Source organism: Trachurus japonicus, chromosome 18 (assembly GCF_045865225.1).
Source record: "Trachurus japonicus isolate A0001 chromosome 18, Traja_1.0".
NCBI classification, from domain to species: Eukaryota; Metazoa; Chordata; class Actinopteri; order Carangiformes; family Carangidae; genus Trachurus; species Trachurus japonicus.
In genome coordinates this window covers 15,584,996-15,611,605 of record NC_140924.1, presented here as the reverse complement: position 1 = coordinate 15,611,605, position 26,610 = coordinate 15,584,996, and the positions used below count along the sequence as shown (strand labels likewise).

The 26,610-nt window shown below is 41.4% G+C and overlaps 3 protein-coding genes across 6 annotated transcripts in view; 2 read left to right on the top strand and 1 right to left on the bottom strand.

The window, feature by feature from the left end:
* clcn5b (Cl-/H+ antiporter 5b) overlaps window positions 1-19,586 on the bottom strand; it is a 41,403-nt gene extending 21,817 nt beyond the window's left edge. The window contains exons 1-6 of one of the 4 annotated variants that reach the window (XM_085759985.1): window positions 19,458-19,586; window positions 18,606-18,761; window positions 3,160-3,347; window positions 2,485-2,584; window positions 1,038-1,225; window positions 124-246 (exon numbers count right to left, since the gene is read on the bottom strand). In XM_085759985.1, coding sequence (XP_085616111.1) covers window positions 124-246; window positions 1,038-1,225; window positions 2,485-2,584; window positions 3,160-3,347; window positions 18,606-18,750 — 744 coding nt within the window. In that variant the 5' untranslated portion in view covers window positions 18,751-18,761; window positions 19,458-19,586. Of the gene's footprint in view, window positions 1-123; window positions 247-1,037; window positions 1,226-2,484; window positions 2,585-3,159; window positions 3,348-7,964; window positions 8,247-18,605; window positions 18,762-19,457 lie in introns of those variants that run through there. The other 3 variants (XM_085759984.1, XM_085759986.1, XM_085759987.1) reach the window with 3 other exon arrangements.
* An 18-nt stretch (window positions 19,587-19,604) lies between these two features.
* LOC146968941 (complement C1q-like protein 3) overlaps window positions 19,605-26,610 on the top strand; it is a 59,849-nt gene continuing 52,843 nt past the window's right edge. Inside the window, exons 1-2 of the mRNA XM_085759992.1 lie at window positions 19,605-19,640; window positions 24,054-24,150. Of these exons, the coding sequence (XP_085616118.1) occupies window positions 19,620-19,640; window positions 24,054-24,150 (118 nt within the window). The 5' untranslated portion in view covers window positions 19,605-19,619. The remainder of the gene's footprint in view (window positions 19,641-24,053; window positions 24,151-26,610) is intronic.
* The window catches only part of LOC146968942 (complement C1q-like protein 2), a 47,621-nt gene continuing 46,332 nt past the window's right edge, over window positions 25,322-26,610 (top strand). Inside the window, exon 1 of the mRNA XM_085759990.1 lies at window positions 25,322-25,343. Within this exon, the coding sequence (XP_085616116.1) occupies window positions 25,330-25,343 (14 nt within the window). The 5' untranslated portion in view covers window positions 25,322-25,329. The remainder of the gene's footprint in view (window positions 25,344-26,610) is intronic.

Here is a 26,610-nt window from a genome sequence, read left to right as displayed (position 1 = left end):
AATATGTGCAGCTACAAATCCTGTTAGTCATCCTGTCCACAGACAAACAGGCAACGCTAAAGCAAATAAAGGCAAAATGAAGAGGGAAAAATAACAAAAACAAGTTGTGGAGTGAAGCCTCACCTCTGGTATTCCTGATCCACACGCGTACGGAGCGAAGGCGCGGACCAGAGAGACGGCCAGGAAGGAGAAGAGCAGCGCCCAGAAGATGTACATCAGATAGTTCACTATGTAGGCAAACGGACCCTGCACAGAACACACACACAAACACACATTTAAAAAGAGACTAAAGCTCAGCAAATACAAACTAGAGTTTCAGCCAATAACATTTATATATTCGTTTGTTTTTAATGTTTCTGACACATTGATCTCTGTGTCTGCTCTTCTAATTATTGTGAGATGTTAAAATTATGAAATTGACCTCATTATGTACTATATTTTGCTTATTCTGTCTCTGTTCTATTTATGATTGTGTGTTTCTCTTTATTTTATTGGTCTCAAAAGGTACATATTCTGAGTTTTTTTTTTTCTCACAACTCTTTGGAGTTAACATTAGTTAAAGCATAAATAACAATGGGAAGATTCAGGCGTAGGCACATTTGAAGTCAACGGCTTCAGCCTTCATGAATGTCTATATCTGCTTGCATTATTTTGCACATGTGATTAAAAACATGAAATTAAAGAAAATATAAATGTATACATATAAATTCACCAAGCAAAAACACAGAAAACACGTTCTTTGTGTTGTTCTTTTAGTTTCCTCCACTGAGCTCTGGTGTTATTCTGTGTCATGGCAGCTTACGGCCAGTAGAGGGAACCAAAGCGCCGCTGCTGTTCTTTAGAGGCGTGTGAACTGTTGTGTTTGTTGTTCAGTGTGCAGCTGTGATGAGTGCAAATAACCCTGGTGTTAAAGTACAAACTCTCCTCACTGACGGTAAATCAAGTCTTGCAAAATAGTGAGTCACAACACAACAGGACAGGACAGTCCCGTCCCATCTAACTGAGCATCATCTTTTTCAGCGTTCATGTCCTTCTACCTCCGATGTGCGTGTGATGAGCTCGGCCCAGCTCTGCCACTGTGGGCAGCGGTCCCTCTCCTGGAAGGTGGTCTCGTTGGACGTCCAGCAGCAGTGCTCGTGGTTGAACCAGAAGCCGATGAGACACACGCCATCCTTCATGTCCGTCAGCCAGTGGGCCGCGATGTCGATGCCGCCGGCCAGAGCTCCTGGGGGAGCGAGGGAGAGAGGAGAGCTGGGTCAGCTCAACACAATACAATACATTACAATAAATTACATTTCACTCTGTTCAGCCCAGTGTTTGAAGTTTACTTCTTTAAGCTTTTCCCTTTCAGAGATAAAAAAGAACAAGAAAGGAAGGAAACGACCTGCCAGGCTTCTCGCCAATGTAATAACGACTCATGTTCTTTATAAATATGTCACCCTGCCTATTTTCGGTGCCGTTTCGTGGCTCTACACCTGCCGTCTGTCTCCGCATGGGAATTAACTTTCAGCTGATTCAGGCAGCACAGAAACGAGAGGGAAGGTACAAACAGTCCTGATGCTACACAGGTTATTAACTGATAACTACACACCACAGAGAACAGCGTATACGGTACCACAGTCAGTACGTTCACATGACTAAAAAAACTAATTATTGCCCTAATCCGACTATAACTGGACAACTAAAGTGCATGTCAACGCGTTAGTCCGACTATAACACTCAGATAATGTGACTGGAAACCTGTTTCCTTCTGCATGTAAACGCCTCATTCTGACTGAAACTGGACAATGAGGAACAGAAGAGACGTCACAAAGTGGAGCGTAGAAGCCCGGCAAAAGAAAAAAAACAGTGCAACCAGGGAGAAGATGTGTTTCATAAAAAAAAAAAAAAGGAAGCTGGACGTCTGATATATTTTCATCCCAGACCGGTTGCGTCCGGTCGGCAACTGTGGTTGCGAACTCCAAGTTATTTATTTCCAGTTATTTACTAGGTGACAGAAAAGTCGACAGGACAGCGGTCCGTATTAACGACGCTCACCACCACCTATGTTGAGGAGGCCGACACCGTCAATTACTCTATTTTCCCGGGTTGCATGTAAACTGGGACAAGGACAGAACTCCGATGAGACGCTCAAATGGAGCTGTGAGCAGAGCTCCACTTAGCCCTGCATGTAAACGTACTGACTGTGACATGTAAAGCACCAGGTGTCTGAAAATAGTTGTGATATGGTTTGGTTAGTGTAGTAAATGTGTCAGTGTCGGTTACAGCGCGGATGGTTTGGGTGTAATTCACTGTGGTTTAAGAAGCCGTGCTATTGAAAGTTTCCTCCGACATTCAAATGAGGTGAGGGGAATTTGGTTTGTGGTGTCTGAAGCTTCACAGGAAACGACAGACCGTTAAAGTCTCAGTTTCTCAGACTGAAAATCACATCTATGTGTGTGTGTGTGTGTATACTGTGTGTGTGTGTGTGTCTGTGTGCTCTACCTGACATGAGTCCCACCAGCAGCATGAGCAGCCACCCAGAGAAGGCATCGCTGACGCTGTGCAGCAGAGCCACAGTCGACTGTCTGCTCTTATTGGTGATCTACACGGAGGCAAAAGATGGAGGGATCAATATTAGAGAGCGATCATCATCATCATCATCATCATCATCATCACCATCATCATCATCATCATCATTCATGTTCCTGATGGGTTTTTTTTTTCATATCCTGTTTCATATTACATTATATATTAAGTCAGATTGAAGTACATTGATCTCAGGTGTTGTGGAGTTTTATCTTTCATGCACATTGACCTGTTTCCTGCGCTGCTGTAAAACTTAATAAAGTGTGTCATCCATCATGTGGTGAAAGTGGACCACAAAGTCCACATCAACACACACACACACAGTTGCACAGTGCACCTGTATTCTCCAGTCTCCATGTGGTGCAGCTCACACTAAAACACCAGGTTTCACATGGTGGCTGCAGGCTTGTGTGTGGTGTTTTAATCTGAACGTACAGTTAAAGACAATAAGAGCTTTATCCGATCAATTCGTCTTCGGACAGCGAGTTCTTTCTGCTGAATAATGACCAGACTACATTAGTTTCCTGTTCCCCAGATGGAGAAAACACAAACGCAGCTCTGTTTGTTGGTCCGTAGCGACGCGTGCCGTACCTCTCTGTGTCTGTCGCGGTCCTTGCTCTTCTCTCGGACCCAGTCGATGGTGTTGAAGTCTTCGTAGGTGCCGAGGCCGGGCAGCGGGTCCTCCAGCGGGTCCACCAGCTTAGTGGGGCCGCTGCCGTTCATACCGGCTGCTCTGCTGCTGCTGCTGCTGCTGCTGTTGTTGTACTCCTCATAACCTCCTGGGAAGGATGAAGAGGGAGTACGAGGGAGAGAGAAAGAAGGAGAGAGCAAGAGAGAGAGAAGAGAGAAACGTTTTAAATGCATCGTCTCACACACTCAAACACCGACCTCTTGTTTCCTGTTGTTTTTAAACTTCGATGTTACCTGTTTATGTTTAGTTTTTTTTTTATTTTGTGGTCAGAACTGCACATAGTAACTTTAAATGACACACATGTAAACGTACAGTGGCCGCCCCTGGTCAACATTTCTGTAAATGTGAAGTGAAATGGAAGGTGAAACGATCTCCAAAAGGCATGAAGTTAGACATAAAAACACTCTTTTGCGATATTGAAAGCAATATCGATGTATTATTTTTGTTTTCTACAATTTTAAAATGTGAAAAAGGGAAGAAAAGAACGGGAAACCCAAGAGACTTGAGCTCTCAGATAACTTTGACCAAGGTGTCAGACAAGATATTGTAGTTACGACCATAAGCGGCCATTCGGCGACCATGACCCGCCGGGCAGCGTCTCTTTAACATCAATTCTAATTTAAAGTTACAAGCCACCTAACTCAACAGCATGAGACTGCAGGTTTCATTGCACCGCACAAAAAAAATACAGCTACACAAACAAGGGGAAGAAGAAGTTGGTCGGTGGAGAAGTCTCACCTATAACTTTCGGTTCACAATTTAATACATTGTAAAAATCCATCCAATACATTCAGGTCTTTAATAGTAGTGTGAGTGTTGATGAGAGTTTCTTTTACAAGAGCAGCCTCTGTCCTCCAAAATTGGACATGTCAGCAGCAGAAATATGGGCTCTCTCTCTCTTAGAGACCCCATCTTAAAAACTGAGTCATGCACCGAGAGCACGGACACACACACACACACACACACACACAGGCCTTGAGAAAGTGCTAGCAGTAGCAGTCCCACTATTACTGCTGACTGCTGGTGCAGAACAGTGAACAAAAGAGCGAGGGAGAATGTGCATTGTGACCTGTTGCTGTAATATTGATAACACACCATCCTTCACAATGGTGTATTGATGAGCAAAGATGCAAACAAAACCAATAATAATACAAAAAATAATAAATAAAAAAAGAAAGCTGTGAGATTGTCTCCAGCTGCAATCTCTCAAGTGGCTCCACAACAAAAGGGCTTTTAGTACGTGGCAGAGCCTGAGCTGCAGAATGCCAGACGGCAGCAGCCAATCAAAACCAGCGCTGCGCAAGAAACAGGAAACGACGACCAACAACAGAGCCGCGGCTTGAAGATGAGTCATTGTGGCATTAAAAACAATCGTCTGGGAAGAAATAAAGATGTTTTCATTGGAGCGTTAATAGAAGGCATAGTGCAAACGTAAACATAGTGGAGGAGGAGATAGTGCACATCAGTGTGCTTGCAAACTGCCTTTTAATATACAGAAGTTTTGTTTTGTCTAAATTTCTGAGTTGACGGAAACTGTCAATGTAAGAAGCTTCAGCCTACACCTTTTTTGTCAACGTACATTTGTTTTGTTTTTTATTTATACTTAAAATGATTATTGTTTGTTGTTTATTTATGTTTAAATCATATGTGTATATAATGTTGTGTATTGATGTGTTTACTTGATTCTACAAAACCAAAATAAAGTCACGAAACTAAACTAAAAAACCAACATTTACATTTATGTCAGGGACTAAAAAGTTTTCACTCACGAGCAGAAACTAACACCGGGCTGGTCAGACTCCAGATTTCTTCACTTTCTCCATTTGGATAAGAATACATTTCCGTCTTCGTGTCCCTTAACATCAGTTACATTCCCAGCTCGTCACTATCGGGGGTGGACACGAAGCTGTCACGCATTACAGAGAGAGAAGTATCTCCACACCTGAGCCGACTGGTTGGACCAGTGGGTTTAAACATGAATCAGCTCCAAGAACATCCTGCTGGGTGTATAAATAAAAATACTCTTTCACTTTCTGTGTCACTGAACTGGAACACAAGCAAACAAGAAAACCTGTCGCACAAAATCAACCTCTGTCTATTCCACAGTCTTAAACTTTGATAAAATGTGAATTAAAATTCCTTTAAAATACTTTAATAAAAAAGCAGCTGCTGGAAAATTCAAGTGTAGATTCAATTTGTTCTTATTTGTGCAGAAAAACTGGACAAACACAACCTAATTTATCTCCATCAGAGCTCCAAATTGGTTTTATATAAGCTCTGACATAACTGTGAATTGTGCAGAAGCAGTTTAAAGTGTACGATCGTAGAGAAATGCAACCTTCAGTTTTACATACCTAAAACTTCCTTTTATAAATAAGGATAGTCAGAGTAAAACCAAAAACCAAGAAAAAAAAGGTATCACTTCCTCATAAAGCACTGTTCACTGTATATATACACATGTGTTTGCACGGTATCCTCAAAAGCAACCTTCATCAGGCCCCTGGAGGAGCTGAAGGTTCAAGTGCCTTGCTCACAGGTACATCAGCAGGGTCCCGTTGATGTGACCTGAGGTGATAAAACATGTTTATTGTTGATATCTTTGCCGGGTCGTTGGGTCTCCAGGTTACAAAACTCTCAGTCTCAAGTTACGAAACAGCATGACTGTCTAAGAAGTTGACAGAAACAGGAGGAGTCAGCTGATGGTAACGAAAGCTGGAATGTAACACAACGACCCAGGTCTCAACTAGTGGCTCAATGGCTTCAAGTAAAATGAAGTGTTGGAGAGTAGAAATACTGACTGGACAGGAGTATGTAGCTTGTTTGGGCTCAAGTTATCATGGTATGGCTGCTGTATGTGGCTAACTCTTTGACTGTTTGGTCTTAATGGGGTCATCTTATAATAATTACATCATAAAGGACATTTACTTGAGATTTAACTGAGAACCTCTTTATACTACTATAAATAAAAAGTTGTACAAGTATATCTCAGTTGAAGAAAATGTTTAAAAAAGAAAAAACAAGTGGAGAAAGAGAAAAAGAAGGGGGAAAAGATAGATAGAAAAGACAAGAGATAGACGAGCTGTGTCCATTGCTATTTTGCTTGATTTACTTTTTATTATTATATGTTTCATCATCATTAAATAGTGTATAATATTGGTGTTGATACTAAGCCAATGCGATTGGAGAGAAAGGGGCAGGTACCATAAGTTTTTCTTCATCCTGCTCCTTTTCATTTATGGTACATCATGTAAATGTGCAAACATGTGAAGTATGTAAACCATGAATGGAATGAAATTAATTTAAAGTCATATTATCCAACCCTATTGAGATTTAATGTACATAATGAGCCACATTGTTATATTGTTGTGGGTTAATGGATGTTCAGTGACCAATGCTCAGGTCTGTCTATGTCTGGTTTAACCTCAGTGTGAATGGGTTTGTGCAATCACACACAGGACCTGAGAAGCAGAATTTTGTTTCTTCCATGTAACATTGGGCGGGGTGACAAATAAAGTCTTTGAATCTATGAATCTTTGAATCGTATTCATCCAGTGAAGTAAGATGAACTTAAGGTGGTTTACAAAGAGGAAATTGAACATTTTAACTCAATTGGTGTCTTTTAAAATCATCCTAGTCCTTCCCAGAGACATTTTTAATGGAAATCTTTGAGAGCTCAATGTAAGATCTGGATCATTTCCTATGAATTAGATTTTCTTTTTGTCTATAAAATCTGATGTATTTGTGTGATACTGGCCTCTCTACTAGTCTTCTGGATGGATTTGCCCCATTAAAGACAAAACAACTGTGACCGACCCTTTCACCCTATTCGTGTCAACCAAAACAAAGACTGACAAACCCAAACACACTTTAGGGGGGAGGGGAAAAAAAGAAGCATCAACATGAATTTGTCATTTCCAAGTCTTAAGATGATCCTGAGTGATGCAAGGACGCAGAGAGAGAGATAATAATAATAATACACAGGGGGATTTCAGACTAAAGCGATTAAAAGGCTGTTTGTATTCACTGCATGAAAAAGAAAAGCCAAGACAACAAAAAGTAAACAAGTGGTGAGGTTATGAGTTTGACCTCAGCTCTGAGGTCGAGACTGGATGGAGAGGAAAAGAAAAAGAGAGAGACACAACAGCATCTATGACCTCTAATGTGAAGGAAAGGGGGAATAAACTGAGATAAGACTGTTTGGGATTCATCATGTATCTGTTGCGCTCGACCTCTGTGTCAAATCCAGCTATTAAAACAGCTGTATACACACACACAGACACACACACACACACACACACACACACACAGAGAGGCAGCAAACAGCTCTGTTTCTCTGCAGCACAAACATTAACCACATGACTCAGGGCCCGATGGGCTGTAAATGATCTGATCAAACTCCACAAGGTATCAGCAAAAACACAATAAAGACGCTTTCCTGCTATAAAACATCACATATAACCACGTGACACACACATACACACACACACACACACACAGAGGGGGGGCTGCAGTGATGGTGTTGAGAAACTACAATCATGAACTCCAACTTGACCTGCTGTGTCAGAGATGAAATCAGCCTTTAACGCTCATTTCTCACTAAACAGACGTTCAGAGTTCAGACTTTATCAGAAACAACAAAACTCTTTCTCTCTCACACACACACACACTCACCGTTTTCAACTCTCTCTCTCACACACACACTCACCGTTTTCAACCAGCTCTTCCTCGTCCAGCTGTTTAGTCCAGAACTCCCAGCCCATCTTTCATTCCCGGCGGACCCCCTCCCCTCCTCTTCCTCCTCCTCCTCTTTCTCTCTCTCTCTCCACGGTCTCCAATAAAATCCACAGTCGAGGATCCACAACTCAACTCTCTCTCTCTCTCTCTCACTTCTCCGTCTGTGGAAGTGGGACTCCACCGGCGCACTCCCACAAGGCTTTTGAAGATGAGTAACGATTGGCTAATATGGTCTGGGAAGTAGCTGACGACTCGCTGGTTGAGTTTTATAATCTCCTCCCTGATTGGCCGCAGTGGGTCAATGTGTGTAAAAAAAAAAAAAAAAAAGTGAGGTAACTTGTTTATAAGGTCTTTGACCCCACTGCCTTTTGAATCCCGTCGTCTGTCAGGAAGAGGGATTTGATTTGTATGACACACACACAAACACACACACGTCAGGTTGTGGGTGCTTATTTGTTTCTCTGTCTATTCAGTCCATTCAGGGATTGAAATTCTTTTCGATATCAGACTTTGAAAAGCGTTCGTTCTGATAAGGAAAATGGTGAAAGAAAAATCAGATGAGGTTTCTTTTTAAAAAGCGACATACAGTATATAGTTTACAAAATGAATAGCTGCAGCAACACTAAAACCACACTCTGGGTCTCTGGATAAAAGCTGGAAACCGTTAACAGTCTGGGTCTTAAATATTTCAGAGCCAGAACCATGAACCTAAAATGTCAGAGCTGGGTAACCAACGCTTACCCCGGCTGTGACCTCAGGAGAACCGTTACCTTACGTTTCCTCTGGCACAATAGGTCTGAGATACAACTGCATGAGATATACAAAAACTGTATATCTGAAGCAGATAAAGCTCAAAACCACAGTCAAATTCCTTTTACAGCAGTAACAGCAGCAGCAGCTTCCATTAAAACACTGTCTGCAGGACTGGACTGTAGCAATTACTCTCCTCTCCACAGAAGTTGTACAGCAAATATGCACCAAAGGAATAATTGTAATTTGAGACAGAACAAACACAAACGTCTGCTTGAAAAATGAATGAAATGTGTTCATTCAGTTGAAGAAGGTACTTGAGGAGAAACTGGGAAAGCTTGAATGTAGCACAAAGAGAGGAAACGCTCAACGACCAACGATTTACTTGTAGTAACTTCATTGTGGTCCTGGAGACCCTGCATGAAACCAGCCACCAGTCAGACGGTGTTTTCCCCCGAACCGTGACAAATTAACAGGAAATAGAAAGTGTTAAACCGGTGCCAAACAACTCATTTGTGCCGTGCAGTTGCTACGCTGCTGCTGCAGCACACACTTTTTCCTCTGCGACGCCAATCATCCAAAGAAAAACACACAAAAAAAGTGTTATTCCATCCAGTTTCTGAGCAACTTAAAGTGACGTGTCTTTATAGGACACACACAAACATGTAGGTGTTAACAACCACTGAGCTGCCATGCTGCCACTAAAGAGAGGGGCAGTGAGTGTGTGTGTGTGTGTGTGAACCCATGACACAAACACACTCTGCTACAACTTCAAAGACAAAAACAAGATGCAAACTGATCCAGCAACTCTTGTAAAAAAAAAATGGGTCAGCGCCGCAGCAAGAGAGTCGACCTCCTGCTGAGTCTGTGTGTCTATGATCTTACATTGTTACAGGAGAGGAAGCAACACACACACACACACACACACACACACACACACACACACCAACACACACATAAACGCACACAGACTCTTAATTCCTGCAGGAAAACTCCAGAAAATTCAACACACACTCCTTGTCATATGACCGCGGCGCTGTCTGCCAAGACCTACACACTATGTTATCTATTGCAGAGTGATTTGCACACACCCCACACATACACACACACACACAGAAAACGTAAGACTCCAGCGAGAGTTTGAACTTTGCACTCCCGAGGTCTGGTTGCCGTGGGAACCGGCATCTCATGTAACCCCTGTGACACAAACAAGCATCTCTCTGGAACACGTTGACATCACAGCGGCGGAGGGCCACGATGTTGATGCTTGTAAAAAGAAAAAAAGTGGAAGATGTTAAATCATATTTACTGGGTCAGAGGAAATTGAATAAAGAAGGAATGTGCGTCTCTGGGAAGTTGATTCGATTAATTTTCATAAAGGTTTCCACATGCCGGGGGAAGGAAGAAGGAACTTGAAATATCATATGACGCAACTGTCGCGCCGCGAGGAGAAGGAGGACCACGGCGATGACCACGGAGAACGACCTCATACTAGGAATCTGACTTGGATTAACAGGAAAGGCAGCGAGGCGTGGACTTCTGAGGAAAGCTGTCACCGGTGTTTAGTCGGAACAAACCAATAATACAAGTGAACTGATGTAGAAATTTCAATATGGGAAGAAAACTGAGAGCTGGGCTTTAAATTCCTGTTACTTAGGTTTATATATCTCCCAAATATAGGTTTTGTACAGTTACCTTTTGGTAATCGTCGCAAAACTCTACTATCATATTAATATTGATATCAATCACATACAAAATAGTAGATAATGGATCAATTAGTCAAGAGAAAGTGAAGGTGAGCAACTGCTTGGATGATGAAACTTGTTTTTAACAGATAATTGATAAATAGTTGAGAATTTAACTATCAATGTACATTTGGTCACATCACCACGGCTTGTGTTGAGCATCAAACGATCTATTGATCAAGATAACTGTGCCATTATTTGACACAAAGTATTGGTTACAGGCCTTTTACAATTATTAATTGCCTGATTGCAACTATTTGAGCTGACAATTAATTATATAGCATTATTGTTAAAATGGTTTCCATTCATTTGTATGAAAACAGCTGGATGAAACAAACATAAATGTTGTATTTCCATCACTGTTTCCTCGACGCTTTCCACCAATTGAGGTTTGATTGGTCCTCTTTTAATGACATCATCACAATGTGCCCTTCACTTCTTGAACATCTACTGACATATGCATCATGGATTTAGTTGCAAAGTCAATAAATGGCTCTTCTTCTTCTTCATAAGGTTTATGAATATTATTAAACTATGTTTAGGTTTATACTATGATAGTGCCATAAAATAATCAGAAAAAGACAATTAAATCGTTAACCCCAATTATTTGTATGGCAATTAGGCTAATCGTCATCTAAAATGTCATGATTGTGACGGCCCTGCTTGGTGGTTTTCAGCCTCATTTCACATGATATTCAGCGTTAACATAACATCTAGTTAATACTAGGTTGAACTTATTTAGAGACCGGGTGGGGGGGGTCACAGAGAGGCTCAGAGGCTGGATTACACTTCACCCACAACATCTCCCCAGGAGACATGTGACGCATGATGTTTTATCTCAAACAAAAAACCTCATAAGCATGAAGTAAGACTAAAACAATCATTAGTGCTCCAGGCTCTTTTTTTTCAAAAGGTGAAGACTGTGACCAGGCAACAAAACTTCACCTCAGATTGAACCGGTGGAAGCATCTTGGTTTTTCCCAGTAGATCTGTGGATGCACTGGACGACTGGCAGCTCCCAAACTGTACGAATGTGAAGGACGAGGAGGAGGAGGAAGGCACCAGCAAATCCCTTCTTCCTTGCACGGATGTCAGAGGCGAAACCGTGACCGATTGACAGCTGCTATGAAATTCACGGCTTTCCGTAGATGTCCTGGAGTGACCTGTGGTTGACCCGCCACTGTCTGCAGAGACCAGAGCCACAGGCCGAGTTTTGAAACATCCCATAAGGAAAAGAAAGAGCTGGGATAATAACCACAGGTCAATGTTTGATTTTACAGATTGTTGGTCTTTTTTTAAAAACCTATTTAACATTCCTCACGTCCAAAAATGTCTGCTTTTCTTTTCATTCATCTGCACATTCACTCATCTCTTTTCCAATTTTTTTTTCCACCCTCCCTCTTTCCTGTTCCACCCAGTCAGACACACTGTACCCTAACACTGTGACTCATTGCCCCGTCAATCATTACCTTATGCTGTTGTCACCACCGGTTAAAGCACGGAAGCCGTACTAAAAAAAAAGTGAGCAACACTGAGAGGACGCTATGTCAATTTACCCAGCAATAAAACGATTACTGGCAATAATCCTTATGTGTACAGCCAGCGCCTGTGATAAACCAAAGGAAATTGATCAAAATAAAATCTCAGCTTTAAAAGGGGCAATGTCAGCAGCCTATGAACATAAATAGCCCCATAAAGTAAAAAAAAGAAAAGAAAAAGAGAGAGAGAGAGAAATCGCAGATGTACTTTGACATGGACGCCAGTTTACATGTTTGTCTCAGGGAAGCTGCTAGAAAACATATAAACTCCTCACCTCATGTGGGTTTTCTGCTTTGTCATATTGGTAGGGAAATCCCTCTCCCAAAATGTCCTCCACTTTTCTTCCTGCTGTGGTTTTTGAGTGATTTTTTTTCCTCCTCCTCCTCAGACTGGATGAGATCCATTATCTGTACACTATACTATCCGTTTCCCCTTGAAAATTATGTTTTGAAGTTGAAGTTGAAGTTATTCTTAAAGGTCCAGTGTTGTGTCTTGTCTTTTTTTTAATTTATTATAAAGCAGCTTTAGGTTCTGTATTAATACTGTGAAAGTATCAAAGCCTCAGTCCACAGAGAAATGCAACACAGCCTGTATTCAGAAACTGAGTCTTAAAAACCAGCCGTCAGGACTTGCTGTGACTTTGTGATGTCACAACAAAGCAGTCAGCAAGCCCCTCCCACCTCGACACCTTGCTTGCTCAAAAAACTGTGAGCCAATCAAGAGAGAAAAGAGATGTAAAAAAAAAAAAAGTTTTGGTCTTTAAACCACAAATATATCTTCTTTTTACAGATATAAGATTAGGAAAGTCTAAAATACAGCTGAAAAATAACTTTCGTAGTATTTCTCGATGACACAACAAGCTAAAACTAGATGTACGTGTCGCTAGTCGGGTTTTCAATCCACCTGTTCTTATTCGCATTTTCAAAAATTGTGGAAAAAAAACAAACTTGAATGGGTACGCCAGAAATACTCAAAAAGGCAGAAAATTTGCAAAAAGGTTTTTACGCTTGGAGAGGGTGGATTTGTCAGGGTATTGATAAAAGGAAAATGCGACTTTTTGCTATGGAAACAGGTTTTGCAAATAAACGATGACTGGACCGGATATCACGTCACTCTTCTACGCTATGGTTTCAAAAAAATTCACGCATGGTACGTCATGTTTACTTGACGGGCGCACTCTTCTTCTCCCAATAATCGCAAAACAATAACAAATGGAAACGGGCATAAATTTGCATTTTCTTTTTGAGTATTTTCACAAAATTCGCTCAAAAATTTCGATACATTTGGATGGAAACCTGATTACTGTTTCCAGGCTGCAGCCCGTCGTCTATCTCTCCATCTGTTTTCTCTCGTCAATAAAACATTACTCACATGATGAGGGTCAAGTGGAGTCAACAGGCAACACTTGTAATCGACTGCTCAGATATTATCAGTAAATGACGGTGCAGTATTGACACTGGAGTAAATCACAGTGGATAAATAACCATGGAAGTCTTCAGCGTTTTTAAGACCAATAAACCATCACGGTAATTATGGTACATCAGTTAAAGAGCTGTAAATACAACATGCACGTTTGTTCCTGTGCCTGTATGTGGTCTGAGCTACAAGTGTGGTCTTCAAGCATTTTTCTTTCTTTTTTTTTTGCTGCTATCAACTAGTGCTATCACATAGTTTCTGTCTTTGTGTTACACACACACACAAAAAAAAGATAAAACAGAAATAACACCAGGAGTAGGGACAAGCAGCAGCACGCTCACTTCCTCAAGGCAGCACAGGATTTCATGGGAAACGTGGTCTTTCTTTTGATGATACAACAAAATCTTATCCTGTGGTTTCATCACGAAGTAGCAGATGGAGTGAACTTCACAATGCTTCGACTGTAAGAGTACAATCACAGGTCATAATAATCTGCAACAGGCCCGATTATAGGGTGGCTGCAAGCAGGGGTTAAATGAGAGATCTAAAGACTGTGATATTATGATATTAATCCCTGTCACACCCAAATTCTCCGCTCTTGACCCTGCGGGCTAATAACGAGTCCCTGAGTGACAGGTTTCAAACAGCTCAATGATTACAGTTGCACAGAGAACGGCTTTTAGGGAGACTTTGCTTGGCAACGACTTCCAAGTGCTCGCTAATGAGCATTGAGGGAACTCAACAACACTCTGTTCAAGAAAGAGGGAAAAGAAAAGGAGGAAGTTTGAGCAAAAGAACAAAATGGCCGGAAAAAAAAGAGGCAAGTTCAGATGATGTTAATCTGAATGGTCAGTCACAAAAGGCTCTATGGTATATGCTATAATTAATTGTCTGTATTTCAGATGTCTGTATGAGTCGACTTCTGCCATGAGAGATAAAAAACAAACCCACTGCAGAGTAACTTTTAATGATCAATTCTGCACCGTGGCAGGGTGAAATTAAGCGGCCCTCCCAACCGAAAACCTCCTGATTTCCCCAGAGCCTGGCGCATAATTATACAATCAGACCGAGGCCGCGGAGCAAAGCACCACTCGCTTGCCTGACTGAAACATTACGACACCGCTTTTGCTGATTCTTTAACTTTCTGAGCCCAAGCCGAATCACAACGGAGTTTCTCTCTGGCTGCTTAATATTTTCTTTCGCAACCCGCTGTGTAATTTTTTTTAAATACATGGTTGACAGTTTGAAAACAAGGCTGCGTTTCTTCTCTGCTTTAAAAAAAAAAAAAAAAAAGGCTGACAGTGGTTCAAACGCTGGTTTAAGCCCAGCAGCAGCAGCAGCAGCATCCACCGAGAGAAAATCTCATCTCCAGACTTCCTTCCTGTTGGCACGGTGTTATCTCTCCGTTTAAAATTAGTGGGGCGGACCTGATGCTGGTGAAGTCACAGTGACATAAGTAGTAACCGGTCAGAGCTGAGATGACAGGCTTACAAGGCTCAGTACGTTAGGAGATCATGTTTTAATGTTAATAGAGGTAAAGATCAGGCTTTAAGTCATGTCACACTGGTTCATAATAGCATGTTTTCCATTGCACTTTGGAAAGACAGTGAAATTATTCTAGAAAAATCATTATATTCAACCTCCCTTTTCCACATAAGAATTCAAGGTATCTAATATAATTACAGCTCATCTAAACTTTTACCTTTTCAAGCTTTTAATCCACAAGATCAGAACATCAGAACATCGCTGCGGCCTGTTGTTTTGCTGTGGAGCTTCCCAGCCACGTACCTGAGGTTAACCAACTCTGTAGTGTCTGTTAAACTGTTTATTAAAGCATTTTCAACTGCACCATGTTGTGTTACTCTTACATTCTGTGTTGCATTTTTACTATTTACATGCATTATTTCATAGTTAAGCACCAACTGTTAGAAAGGTGCTTTTTAAAGGGATAGTTCTAATGGGCAAATTGGCCCATTGCCATAATCCCTATAGTCTTAGCAGTAGGTTTGTTACCTTTAATTGTCGGTGCAAGCTATTTTTAGAAGGGCGGAGCAGAGCCGCGAGCTGCTCAGAGCTATGCTATGGAGACTAATGGGATTTCTTGGTTTCCCTCATCAAATACACAGTCCAACAACTCCAAAACGCGCTCATGGACAAGTTGTGACCTGCACATTCACCACGCTATGAGATAATAACAGAACGTTACTTGTCAGAGTTGTTTTAGAGGTAAATTCATGCAAAACCGCTGATGCACGTTCCCATCGGGTGCAGTTTTTCAGCAAGCAGTCTCTGTATTTACCTCTAAAACAACTCTGTCTCGTAACGTTCTGTTATTATCTCATAGCGTGGTGAATGTGCAGGTCACAACTTGTCCACCAGAGCGTTTTGGAGTTGTTGGATTGTGTATTTGATGAGTTTGATGAGGGAAACCAAGAAATCCCATGAGCCTCTGTAGCGTAGCTCTGAGCAGCTCGCCGCTCTGCTCCGCCGTTCTAAAAATAGCTTGCACCGACAATTAAAGGTAACAAACCTACTGCAATGACTATAAGGATTATGACAATGGGCCAATTCGCCAAATCCCTTTAAATAAAGTTATTATTAGTTGACTGTTGTCTCTGCCTCTAAAAAGCCAGACTCACTCTTCAGAGGACTCTTGAAATCGGATTTAAACCTCTCCAGAGCACAAACTAACCACACAACATCTGCAGCAGCAGCAGCAGGAGGTTAATGGGGTTGTTAATCGATACCAATGACTCAGCGATAACTTTGCCAAAAAGCTGCAGGCTTTGCAAACAACAGCTAAAAACCTCTGATCTCAAACACTAATCACCAAACAGCATCTATCTCTCCGCTCTACATGTTCATATATTTTTCTCTCTTCGGTGGAAGCTTCTGTGAGATTTCACCTCCGGTAACTTCTCCACGGTGACCGTCCGAGGTCTCACATGACGTCAGAGATGCCCAGCAGAGCAGTCATCAGTATTAGTAATCATTAATATGAGTTATATCTGGCCATGAGGAGTTTGTTGTACAGAGAGAGCGTCTTTGACGTGGGCGATGACATCATTAGTATCCGGGAAGCCTTGGCGTAGAGAGACAGCGGGTACAAATGTCACAGATTAGAGGAAGTGGCCCAGCCGCCACAAACACCGCTCCAACTATAACTCACTTTAATAGTTGTTTTTTCTGCTCTGGTGTGACGTCAGAGCCAAAATACAGTAAATCAAGTTTAAAGCCGAAAGTCAGTTTTTACAGAATCTGTTCAGGCGGGAACAGTGTAGTTGTAGTTGTTGTCTGTGTGAAAAGGAAAGCATGGCGTGGAGGGACAGACAGACATCCACACCGCTGGGTTGCACGTTACGCCTGTGATTGTGGATCACCAACATTTTCATCTTTAAATATAAATAAATAAATCACACAGCAGAGCAGCGGTACGGCCGGATCTGTGTGTTAAAGGGGCTGCAGACTGAGTGTGTATTAAACGGATTACTCAGATGTGTGACCATGACTTATTTAGAGCATGTGACACACACACTCACACACACACACACACAAACCAACAGCTCACACCACTCTGCAATTTCAGATATATCTTATCAGTAGACAACTGCCTCAGGGTTATTAACAGACAAATGCTGGACTGGTGAAATTAATTTCTGCTTTGACAATACCACATACACAACACTACTTGGACGTGTTAATAATGTGAGGTTTAAAGTGCTGCAATAATTCATCATTTCCTGTGCCATGGCTTTCAAATCCTGAATACGCTATTCAGCAGCACCACAGCATGTGTGGAAAAAAAAAACTCAAAGAACTATGCCTGACTGTTTATTCCCTGAAAAGTTCAACAGAAGGAAGAAAGGGGGTTGAGTTTAAATCATTTTCAATTTAAATGGAGCGTCAACAAGTTGTAGGGACGCCAGGATACAGGACTGTTTAAGGGGCTTAATGCCATTTTCAGACAGTGGCTGGTCGAGAGCCGACAGGAAATGAAGGGGACAAAAAGATGAGGTTATGACATGCAACGGAGGTTTCCAGTTGGAGTTCAACCAGGGATGTCGTGCGATTACAGTCAGCGCCTGGATTTGCATGATCGTGTGTGATAGCAAACTGAATATTTATTAGTTTTGAATGGCTGCTTTGAAAAAAAGGAGATGTATAAAGATAATATCTCTTGGTGTGGGGGAAGTTAGAAGGATCCGTTTTTTTAATTTTCCAAGACAAACTAATCTGCAGATGAATCAAAAAATGGAAAAATGGAAGTTGCAGCCGAGACTAGAGATAGAATTGCTGCAAGTTTGTTTTTTGTTGTTGTTGTTCTCCAGCAAGTATCCTAAGTTTCTGTCAAAAAACACATGTATGGAGTGCTGCATGGGTGTGACAAGTCTCTGGGTCACTTCCTCTGGTGCTCTTCAGTGTAGTTGCAGAAACCGAGTCACTATTTAGGTTGAAATAATAAAAAAGACATTATTTCAGCATGGCCTTAAGATTAAAAACTTGAGACGCGTTGCAACCACAGGCATTCATCATCATCAGGGTTGGATGGTGGATGGTAAGATGGTCAACGTGTAGGCAAGTTTTTAATCATACGGCCATGCTGAAATAAAGTCTTTTTTATTAATTTAAACCTTGAGAGTGCCTCAGGTTCTGCAAAAAGATGAGTTTTGACATGCAACGAAGATTCGAGAAGATTCAAGGTCAACCAGAGATGTCGTGTGATTAAAGTCAGCACCTGGATTTGCATGATGGTGCGTGATAGCAAAATGAATATTTATACGTTTTGAATGGCTGCTTTGAAAAAAAGGAGAGGTGCTAAGATGATATCTTGATGTGTGAGAATAAACAAGTTGGAGCCATAGGATTGCTGCAAATTTTTGGGTTGTTGTTGTTCTCCGGCAAGTATCCTAAATTTCTGTTTGCATGCTGCAATGCATTGGCTAGATATACAGATTGATTGTTGCTCTTGGTAATCCTACATACATACACACACCTGCACTTCATACACACATGTACATTGCATAATAATGCTTGTCCCTTGACATGTCTGTTTTGTTTGGTGCATTGTATTATATATTAATTTGTTCTCAAGCATTTCATCTGGATAAATAAAGGTTCAACACAGTAAATCAATCAGAAAGATGGTGTAAATGGACCTTTACCTGTGCTGAGAGGAGGGACATCGTCCGTGGTGGAGAAGTCCAGTGTGGCTCCTGCGATGTCCACCATCTCGTCATCATCGTCATCGTCACTGGGGTTATGATGAAGGCCGTCAAAGCTCCCGGTGCAGTAGCCTGGGTTTTCCATTCCTCCAAATCCTGTTTAAAAAAAAGGAAGAGAAGAGGAGAGAGCATACGTGTATTAGAAAAAAATAAACAAATGAATACAACACCAGTATGAGCCGACGTTACCTCTGCCTGCATATTTCCCAAACCAGTTCGTCTTTAACTTAAACATTGTCAGCGCAGCTCCTCCAGTCTACTTATTAAATATCACTATCTCCCCCCCTCCCTCCCCCGGGTCTAGTGGGTCTGAGAGTTCGGGAAGTGTTCAGCTTGACGCGGGCTGTTGAGAAACAGGAGACCCTGGGCAGGGACACCCAGCAGCAGCAGCACTGACTGACTGACTGACTGACAACACATCTCCGGTTACAGGGAAGTTTTCGCAACCATTTCCGCCCCCGTCGTCTTTTGTACTTCCATTTCTTACCTACAACTCTGCGGTTTGATGATGACGAGTCGAAAGTAGCAAGAGCAACAACAAAAAAACTGCGGCCGGCGGCGGAGACGACGCAAAGCAGATTATTACATTAGCCGAGCAGCACAGCACGAGCGTTTAGCCGTTAACTGCGCTCGAGACGACCGACCTGTCAAACAGAACGAACAAACACAACAAATTTCGAATTCCAACCGCTAACTAACGGCTGACTTGGCCAATAAACGGTTGGTATTTAAATAAGCAAGAATTCCAAAATCGAACCGACCAACTTAGGGGCCCGACGACTTGACTTTTACCTGTGAGGGGAAGAAAGCGGCCGAGCAGCTCAGTGAAGAAGTCTTGTGACTCGGATTTGCCCCACCACCACCACCTCCTCCTCCTCCTCCTCCTCCTCCTCCTGCAACTCCGCCGCCGCCGCCGCCGTCGTCTCCAGCTACCGGGGGCTGCTGCTGCTGCTTATGTCAACAACAGTAGCCAAGGTAAACTTAAAGCTCCGCCGCAGCAGCTGCTGCTACTCCAGGAAAACCCTGCGTCATTATTCTCCGTGACTTAAACGACGGCTTAAAAAAATAGATAAAATAAACACGGAAGGTACCGAAAAAACAACAACAACAAAGGGAGAATATCGTATTTGGATGCAAGGATCGGTAAATACAAGAGAGAACTACTGGACACAGTTTTCGACTTGTGTTTTTTCGCTACTCTCACAGAAGAAAGCGTCAAGCTCAAGCTAGCAACGACTTCCGGTTGTGAGCTTGATACAGATCCAGTCACAGAATCATCACCCTGACACAATTTATTATATTTATAGTCATACATTTAGCATTTATTCATTTAACTTCACGTCGCATCTCTGTATTTTATCCATAGGCGATCAAATATTTTGTTACACGCCAAATTGTGGTGTTTTAATTTGAAGTTCAAAACCCTTCATTTCCGGTTCAAGTGCCTAAACTCAGCTGTCTTGACAAAACCAGCTGTAAAGCAGGAAAACAAGTCGAGTCAAGCGGAATCGCTTCCCCAACTGGGTCAGTGGAGCAGTTCGACTAATCGGTTATCAATATTAATCTCTTGACTGCAACGTTATTATCATTTTATTAGGTTAAATGTGCCCCTATGTAATAGCTGAATGTACCCCACACTTGCTTTATTTTCACAACAGGTGTTTAACAACTGAAACAATTTTATTTTAATTACAACTTTTGTTTATAAGGACAATTATTCATTATTTCATATTATCTGTTATTATGATCATGCTGTTTTACTAAATTGTCATCCCTCAAGTTAATTCTGTCATCACTAATGGGCCTCAAAGGGATGAATTAGAGTATTAGTTACATTAAAGAACACTTATTATCTATTCTACATGTTTGTATACTTCTTATAAATGCTAAATGGGGCAGTTTAAATGTGATTGTTTCCCATTTATTAATGAGTGATGTACAATCCAAGTCAGAGCAGATTTTCAACATCTGGAAACCAGATGTTATGGTGGTATTGATGGACACAATGGGCTTTGGCAGTAATGTTTGTTTTTGAACTGTCATTCATATCAAGAAACACGTTAGTCACAAGAAACGAACAGATATACTTTTTTTGTTTGAAGAGGCTGTAATAATGAAATAAGCTCCTTTTTGCGGTGACAGAGCATCTGGAGAGCTTAGACGACTCTCTGAAGTCCAAAGACCCATGTTTGTTTTTGTTGGAAACACAACAGCCTGCGTGCCATGTTAGGTCGATTTTTTTTTACATTTTAAAGGTTGGCAAAGGGCGACACCTGCTGGTCACAAGGACAAAACCCCACAGGATTAGGAGTTGAGAGTGTGTCTATGTGTACAGACAACATGGTTTCTGTCTGTATATCTGATTAATTACTTTATAACCTCCCCTGATATCTTGTTTCTGTCTGCACACCTCCCACTCGTTCGTCTTCCTCTCCTCTTCCTCCACTCTCTCGCTGCAGCCCAACATAAACATCCCTCCACCCGGCCGCCTCCCATGGTGCTTTTCATTTCAGTGGTTCTGTTTCTCTTCACTTCCTATCATCCCGCCGTTGTTGTTCTTTTTTTCTTTTCTTTTCTTTTTTTAAAATATTACCTTTCCTCGTATTTTATGCGCTTGGTTGTTTTACGACTTTGTCCTCTTGCACTTATGCATTAAGCTTTGCTTTTACTCTCTTAAGACCTCTCGTCTTCAATCTGGGTCAGGGAGGAAGAACGGCACTCCCTTGCTTCCCTAAAAATGCAGACTCTTCACTTTTATGACAGCTGTTTTTGTTATTAGCAAGCCCCCCACACACACCGCAGCACCACCTAAAACACTGATCTCTGCACCCAGTTCTGTATTGACTGATGATCCTCAGCTTAATGTTGACAAACAGTACCTTTTAAAATACATACAACTACCTTACACTATAGTGACCTGTGTAGTCTGATTGTTCTGGGGATAAATGATCTGTTGAGTCTTTCAGTTCAATAGTTTTGGGATCTCAAGTGCCTACTGAATGTGCTCTTCATTATCAACTGGCTGTGAATGAACTTTATGGCCCTTAACGACTCTTTTCAGGTTCAGGGTCATGCACTAAGCTATGTAAGGTTGGGTTTAAGCATGGCATGCTCCCAGTTTGGAGAGGCAGCCAGAAGCATTATTAGTAAAGATGCTCTATAAGAAATGCATTCATGTCATGAGAGAAAAAGTGAGTCTCCAGCCATCTTGTCTTTGTTGGCGTCAACTGGACCTTAGACCAAATTAAATGTTTGTCTGTGTGAGGCTAAAGGTCTGGAAACATTAAAGATAAGATAAGCGACAACATAATCCTTAAGTCATCCCACAGTACTTCAGATACAGAGGCAGAATAAATTATTATTAAAGATAAATGTTAAATGTTCTCATTGAACTATAGTTGTAAATGTATCTGGACAAGAATGCAGCTGTGTCACTTGACCACAAGAGGGAGCTGTTGCTTACACTCACTTTAGTCCACGTAACCCTAACCCTCCCATTTGATCTGCTTATTCAAAATGAGCAAAAAGATGAAAAAAAACAAAACAAACATGTAATAATGTCATTCTAAGAGTTAAAATTTGGTTCTCGGTAGCTAAAAGCCTCTCAAGTCTGTGTCTTTATGTAAAGCACATTGAGTTGCCTTGGTATGAAATGCGCTATATAAATAAAGATGCCTTGCCTTTCCTCAAGTAAAACCAAATTTAGCTCAGAAAAAGCACTGTCTTGTGATATTGATGTTGAAACAGGTAAAAATCTGTTAGAATTGACACAGTCAACCAAAGTCTACAGAGTCACAAATGTGCCCCAAGGAGAATTAAATACGGGGAGTATTTTGCCCTCCATCATCACTAGTGAACCTTCCACAAAACTGTAAATGATTTGCACATAATTAGGATTTTATTCAGATGTGTGATCATGAATCAATCAAAAACTAGAGAAAAGTAAAGTAAGGTAATCACCACATTTTTCTTTTACAGATTCATTCTGTTTTTATGGCGCTCCAGTTCATCAATACCAAGGATCAAACATAGAAACTGAATCTGGAACTCTGGAACACTTAAAACTGTTGTGCCATGTTTACTCTGTGTTTTTGTTTTATTGTTGTGTTTACTGTTGGTTGTTATTTTATTGTAAAGAACTTTGGTCACCCTTTGAGCTGTTTTAAAGGGCTATACAAATAAATTTTGATTTATATATTGATTGATTGATCTCATACACTGGGTTGTTGTGTGCGTGTGTGTAAATATGCATGACTCAAGACTGATTGAAGCCCTAAAGGACGAAGGACATGAACTCATGGCAACAGTAGGTGCTCAATAAAATTGCATTTCCTCTTTCTGGGGAATTCTAAATCAGCAGTTTATGAGATGATTACCAGATATAATGTACCTACAGCCCCAATGGCTAAAAAAAAAAGTACATTGTCTGTGGTCAACACTGCCTCCTCTCAGATTGTTTCTCACATTTTCCATTGCAATACAATGGCCATGAGCATGTTGCATGCAGTCACCAATATTCACCACATATGGGAAGGAGAGACAGTAAGTGATGACATAATTAACAGAGGAGCTAGTTTGCTTTACCCACTTGTGAGAAAGTGTGAGTTTCTTGGCACACTATGGTGTCCTTAGATAAGCTGTTGCTCTGCATTTCTCCGGAAATTACAGTAAAAACCCTATGATTTAAAGCCCCAGTACGGAGCTTTTAACTGGATACGCAAAAGTCTCTGGTTTCTGCTGATGTTTCTCTGTTACGTACAACAGCAAATGGGCCCATCAGTGTGAAGATACGCTATTTCTAAGTAGTCTAATTCTACACCTCTGGAAGGCATGGTCGGGTCGGACCACTGACGAAACGATACGAATAGAATAGATACATTAATTTACTACGCACGCACACTGCAGATAGCTACTAAAAAAGAAAAAAGTTTTCAAAGCAAGTCCCGTCGGCCAGACAAATGTCTTCAGGACAGTGGGAAATGCAGTCTTCATTCCGGCAAAACACCACCGCTTTCGTCCACAGGGGTCGCCAAAATCAACACTAAATGAAAAGTCTGTACAGGGGCTTTAAACATTGCATTCCATGGTTGAAAGATTTCTGCTATAAATTTCAATTGTAGCTGCACTATAAATATCCCAGCCTGATGTTACACAATCTATATCTGACCACTTATCTGCAGCAGCAGGTATAATAATTATTTATCTTTGGTCAGGTGTTTGGTCCTACCTCATCTCAATCATATTGATCTGTGCCTAGTTTACTTACCCCAAACCTGTGCGTAAATGATTGATATAACGAAAACTGATTAAGGGTTATTATGCCATATACAGACACACTTATTATTGTTGCCCAATGACCTGGCTCCAAATCTGACGATATAAAAACAGCTGCAGGACTCAGGATGGAGCGAAGACGAGCAGAAGTTTGCCTGGCATCCTACCACACGTCATCGACCTACAGAGACTGAAGAAAATCTTCTCAAAGGTAGAGTGATTTTTAAAAAAAATTAAAGCAGAAGTAAGCGATATTTTTGTGTTAATATAAGTCTTAAATAGTTATATCTTCCGACAGCAATCACTTACATAGAGTGTTTGGACCGAAACACAGGTCTCTCGGTCACTCTGCTCTGCTCTGAGCCGAGGAGAAAACATTTATCGTATCCTACAGTTTTTATCCAATGAGGAGAGAGAACGGCATGAAGGGCTGTGTGTGCAGCCAAGGGACGCCGTGAATGTGGTGACGTAGGGACGAGGACCAATAGATCCATGACGAGGGCGGGGGCTGCTAACTCCATCGGCTGACAAGACGTTATGGTGCGTTCAAGGCAACTCGTAACTCGTGTTTTTTCGACCTGTGAACTCGTACCAGTTCGATCTGGTACGAGTTCACGGGTCGGAAGTTACGAGTGGCCGTTATAGTGACTTTCACAGGTAAAACAGGTCAGAAAAACACGAGTGGGTTGCCTGGAACGCTACAAAGTCGTAAGTCGTAAGTCGGTTTCAAAAGCCTGCCTGAAACGCAGCATTAGCCAAAACGACCGGATTGCTTACTTCTGCTTTAAAGTACTGAAGAACAATTTTCAGGTTTGTTACACGTGAGGATTCCATGTGCCAGCTATTGCGTACATACTTGTATGCTTATGACAGACTTAAATCTTCTGATATTGATCCCATTAGCCATTTCAGGGACCAGCAGCCTAATAAACAGGAGTGAGGTCGCAGCTGTAGTGTGTTCAGAGCAGGTGTAGATAATAACTTATTAGTGGGTCCTTGGTGAGTGAACAGAATCAGCTAAGATCCAAATTTGTGCTAATTGTCTCACAGAAACTAGAAAATCTGTTTTGGGGTTGAGGTTGAAGTGATAATTTGGGTTTTTTTGGCTTGTGGAGTTTGTGGGTTACTTATAAGAACTCATAAATACTTGACATGTTTTATTTCTATAGAGAAAACCATGCCATTGTTCAGTGCTGCTTATACGTTAGAACTTATTAGTGGGTCCTTGGTGAGTGAACAGAATCAGCTAAGATCCAAATCTCTGCTACCTGTTTTACAGAAACTAGAAGGAAACATCTGTGGTTGGGTTTAGGATGAGGTTGGGTTATTTGGGGGGTACTTATACAAACTCATAAACACCTGACATGTTTTGATTTCTGTAGAGAAAACCATGGTGGTGTTCAGTGTTAAGATAGATAAGAATGCAGACTTTGGACCCTTCAATGGAGAAGTAACTGTGACGTACAACACTGTGATGACAAACATCGGTGGCGCCTACAGTCCATGTACAGGTAAGTCCATCAGATGCAGCCACGATCATAATCACTCATGTTGATTAATTTGAGTGACACAATAAATACATGTGACAATATGTTGTTTCCACAGGTGTGTTCACTGCACCTATTGCAGGTGTTTATTATTTCACCTTCTTCTACCATGCTGGAGGACGCCATGCTTCCGCACTGGAGCTGACCAAGAACAACGAGCTGGTTGTTAAGACATCTGATCGTGCATCAAGTTCTGACACTTACGATAATGGAGGAAATGCAGCGTTCTTGCATCTGCAGAAAGGGGACGAGGTGTATGTGCGCCTGCCTAAAGGTGCTGCTGTTTGGGCAGGGGACGGCCACACCACCTTCAGTGGGTTTCTGGTCCAGTCGTGTTAAAATCGATGTGTCCAGGAAAATAGATGCCAAAACCTGAAATAAATGATGCATCTGTCTTACAATGAATTTTAATTGAAACAGGTGTCATGTCTGATCAAAATAAATCACCATAATACAAATCAAATGAGTCTTGACTGGTTCGGATGTTGGTGGTGTTTATCACTTTCTTCTTCTTTATTCCAATGTTTACGAAGCTCACACCCCGGCCTAACCCTAACAAACCCTGTGGCATGAAATTTCTACAAAAAAATGTTCTTTTGCTGCTATGGTCAATTTAGAAAAATGACGCAAACCACATGGAAATAAGTTACCCTTGATCTTGAGGCAAAGTAGATCAGTCAGGACAAGGAAACCCCATCTGTCTTGGACACAAACAGTTAGTGAACCAATTAAAGTTTTTAAAATATGCTGACGGAAATACATTTGACCTCTTTTCAATTATTCCTACATATGTTAAACTACTATTAAGTCAACAGCGAGAAAGAGAGAGAAAAATGTTGTTCTACCAACCAAATAGTCTTACGCTGTTTTCTCAGATCTTTATTTACTCTACGTAATAAAGAGGAACTAAAAAAAACAAAAAAAAAACAAACATTCGAGTCGCATCAGTCCTGTCAGGTCAAAACAAAAGCACCGTGTCTGATACGAATCAAGTTTACCAGGAATTCTACTGACTAATTATAAAGTAAGTACAAACCGACGTGAGAGCGAGCTGAAGAACCGGTATTGAAGAGACGTGAGCTGTCAAACGCAAGTGATTTACAGAGAGGTTGTCACTGTGTGTG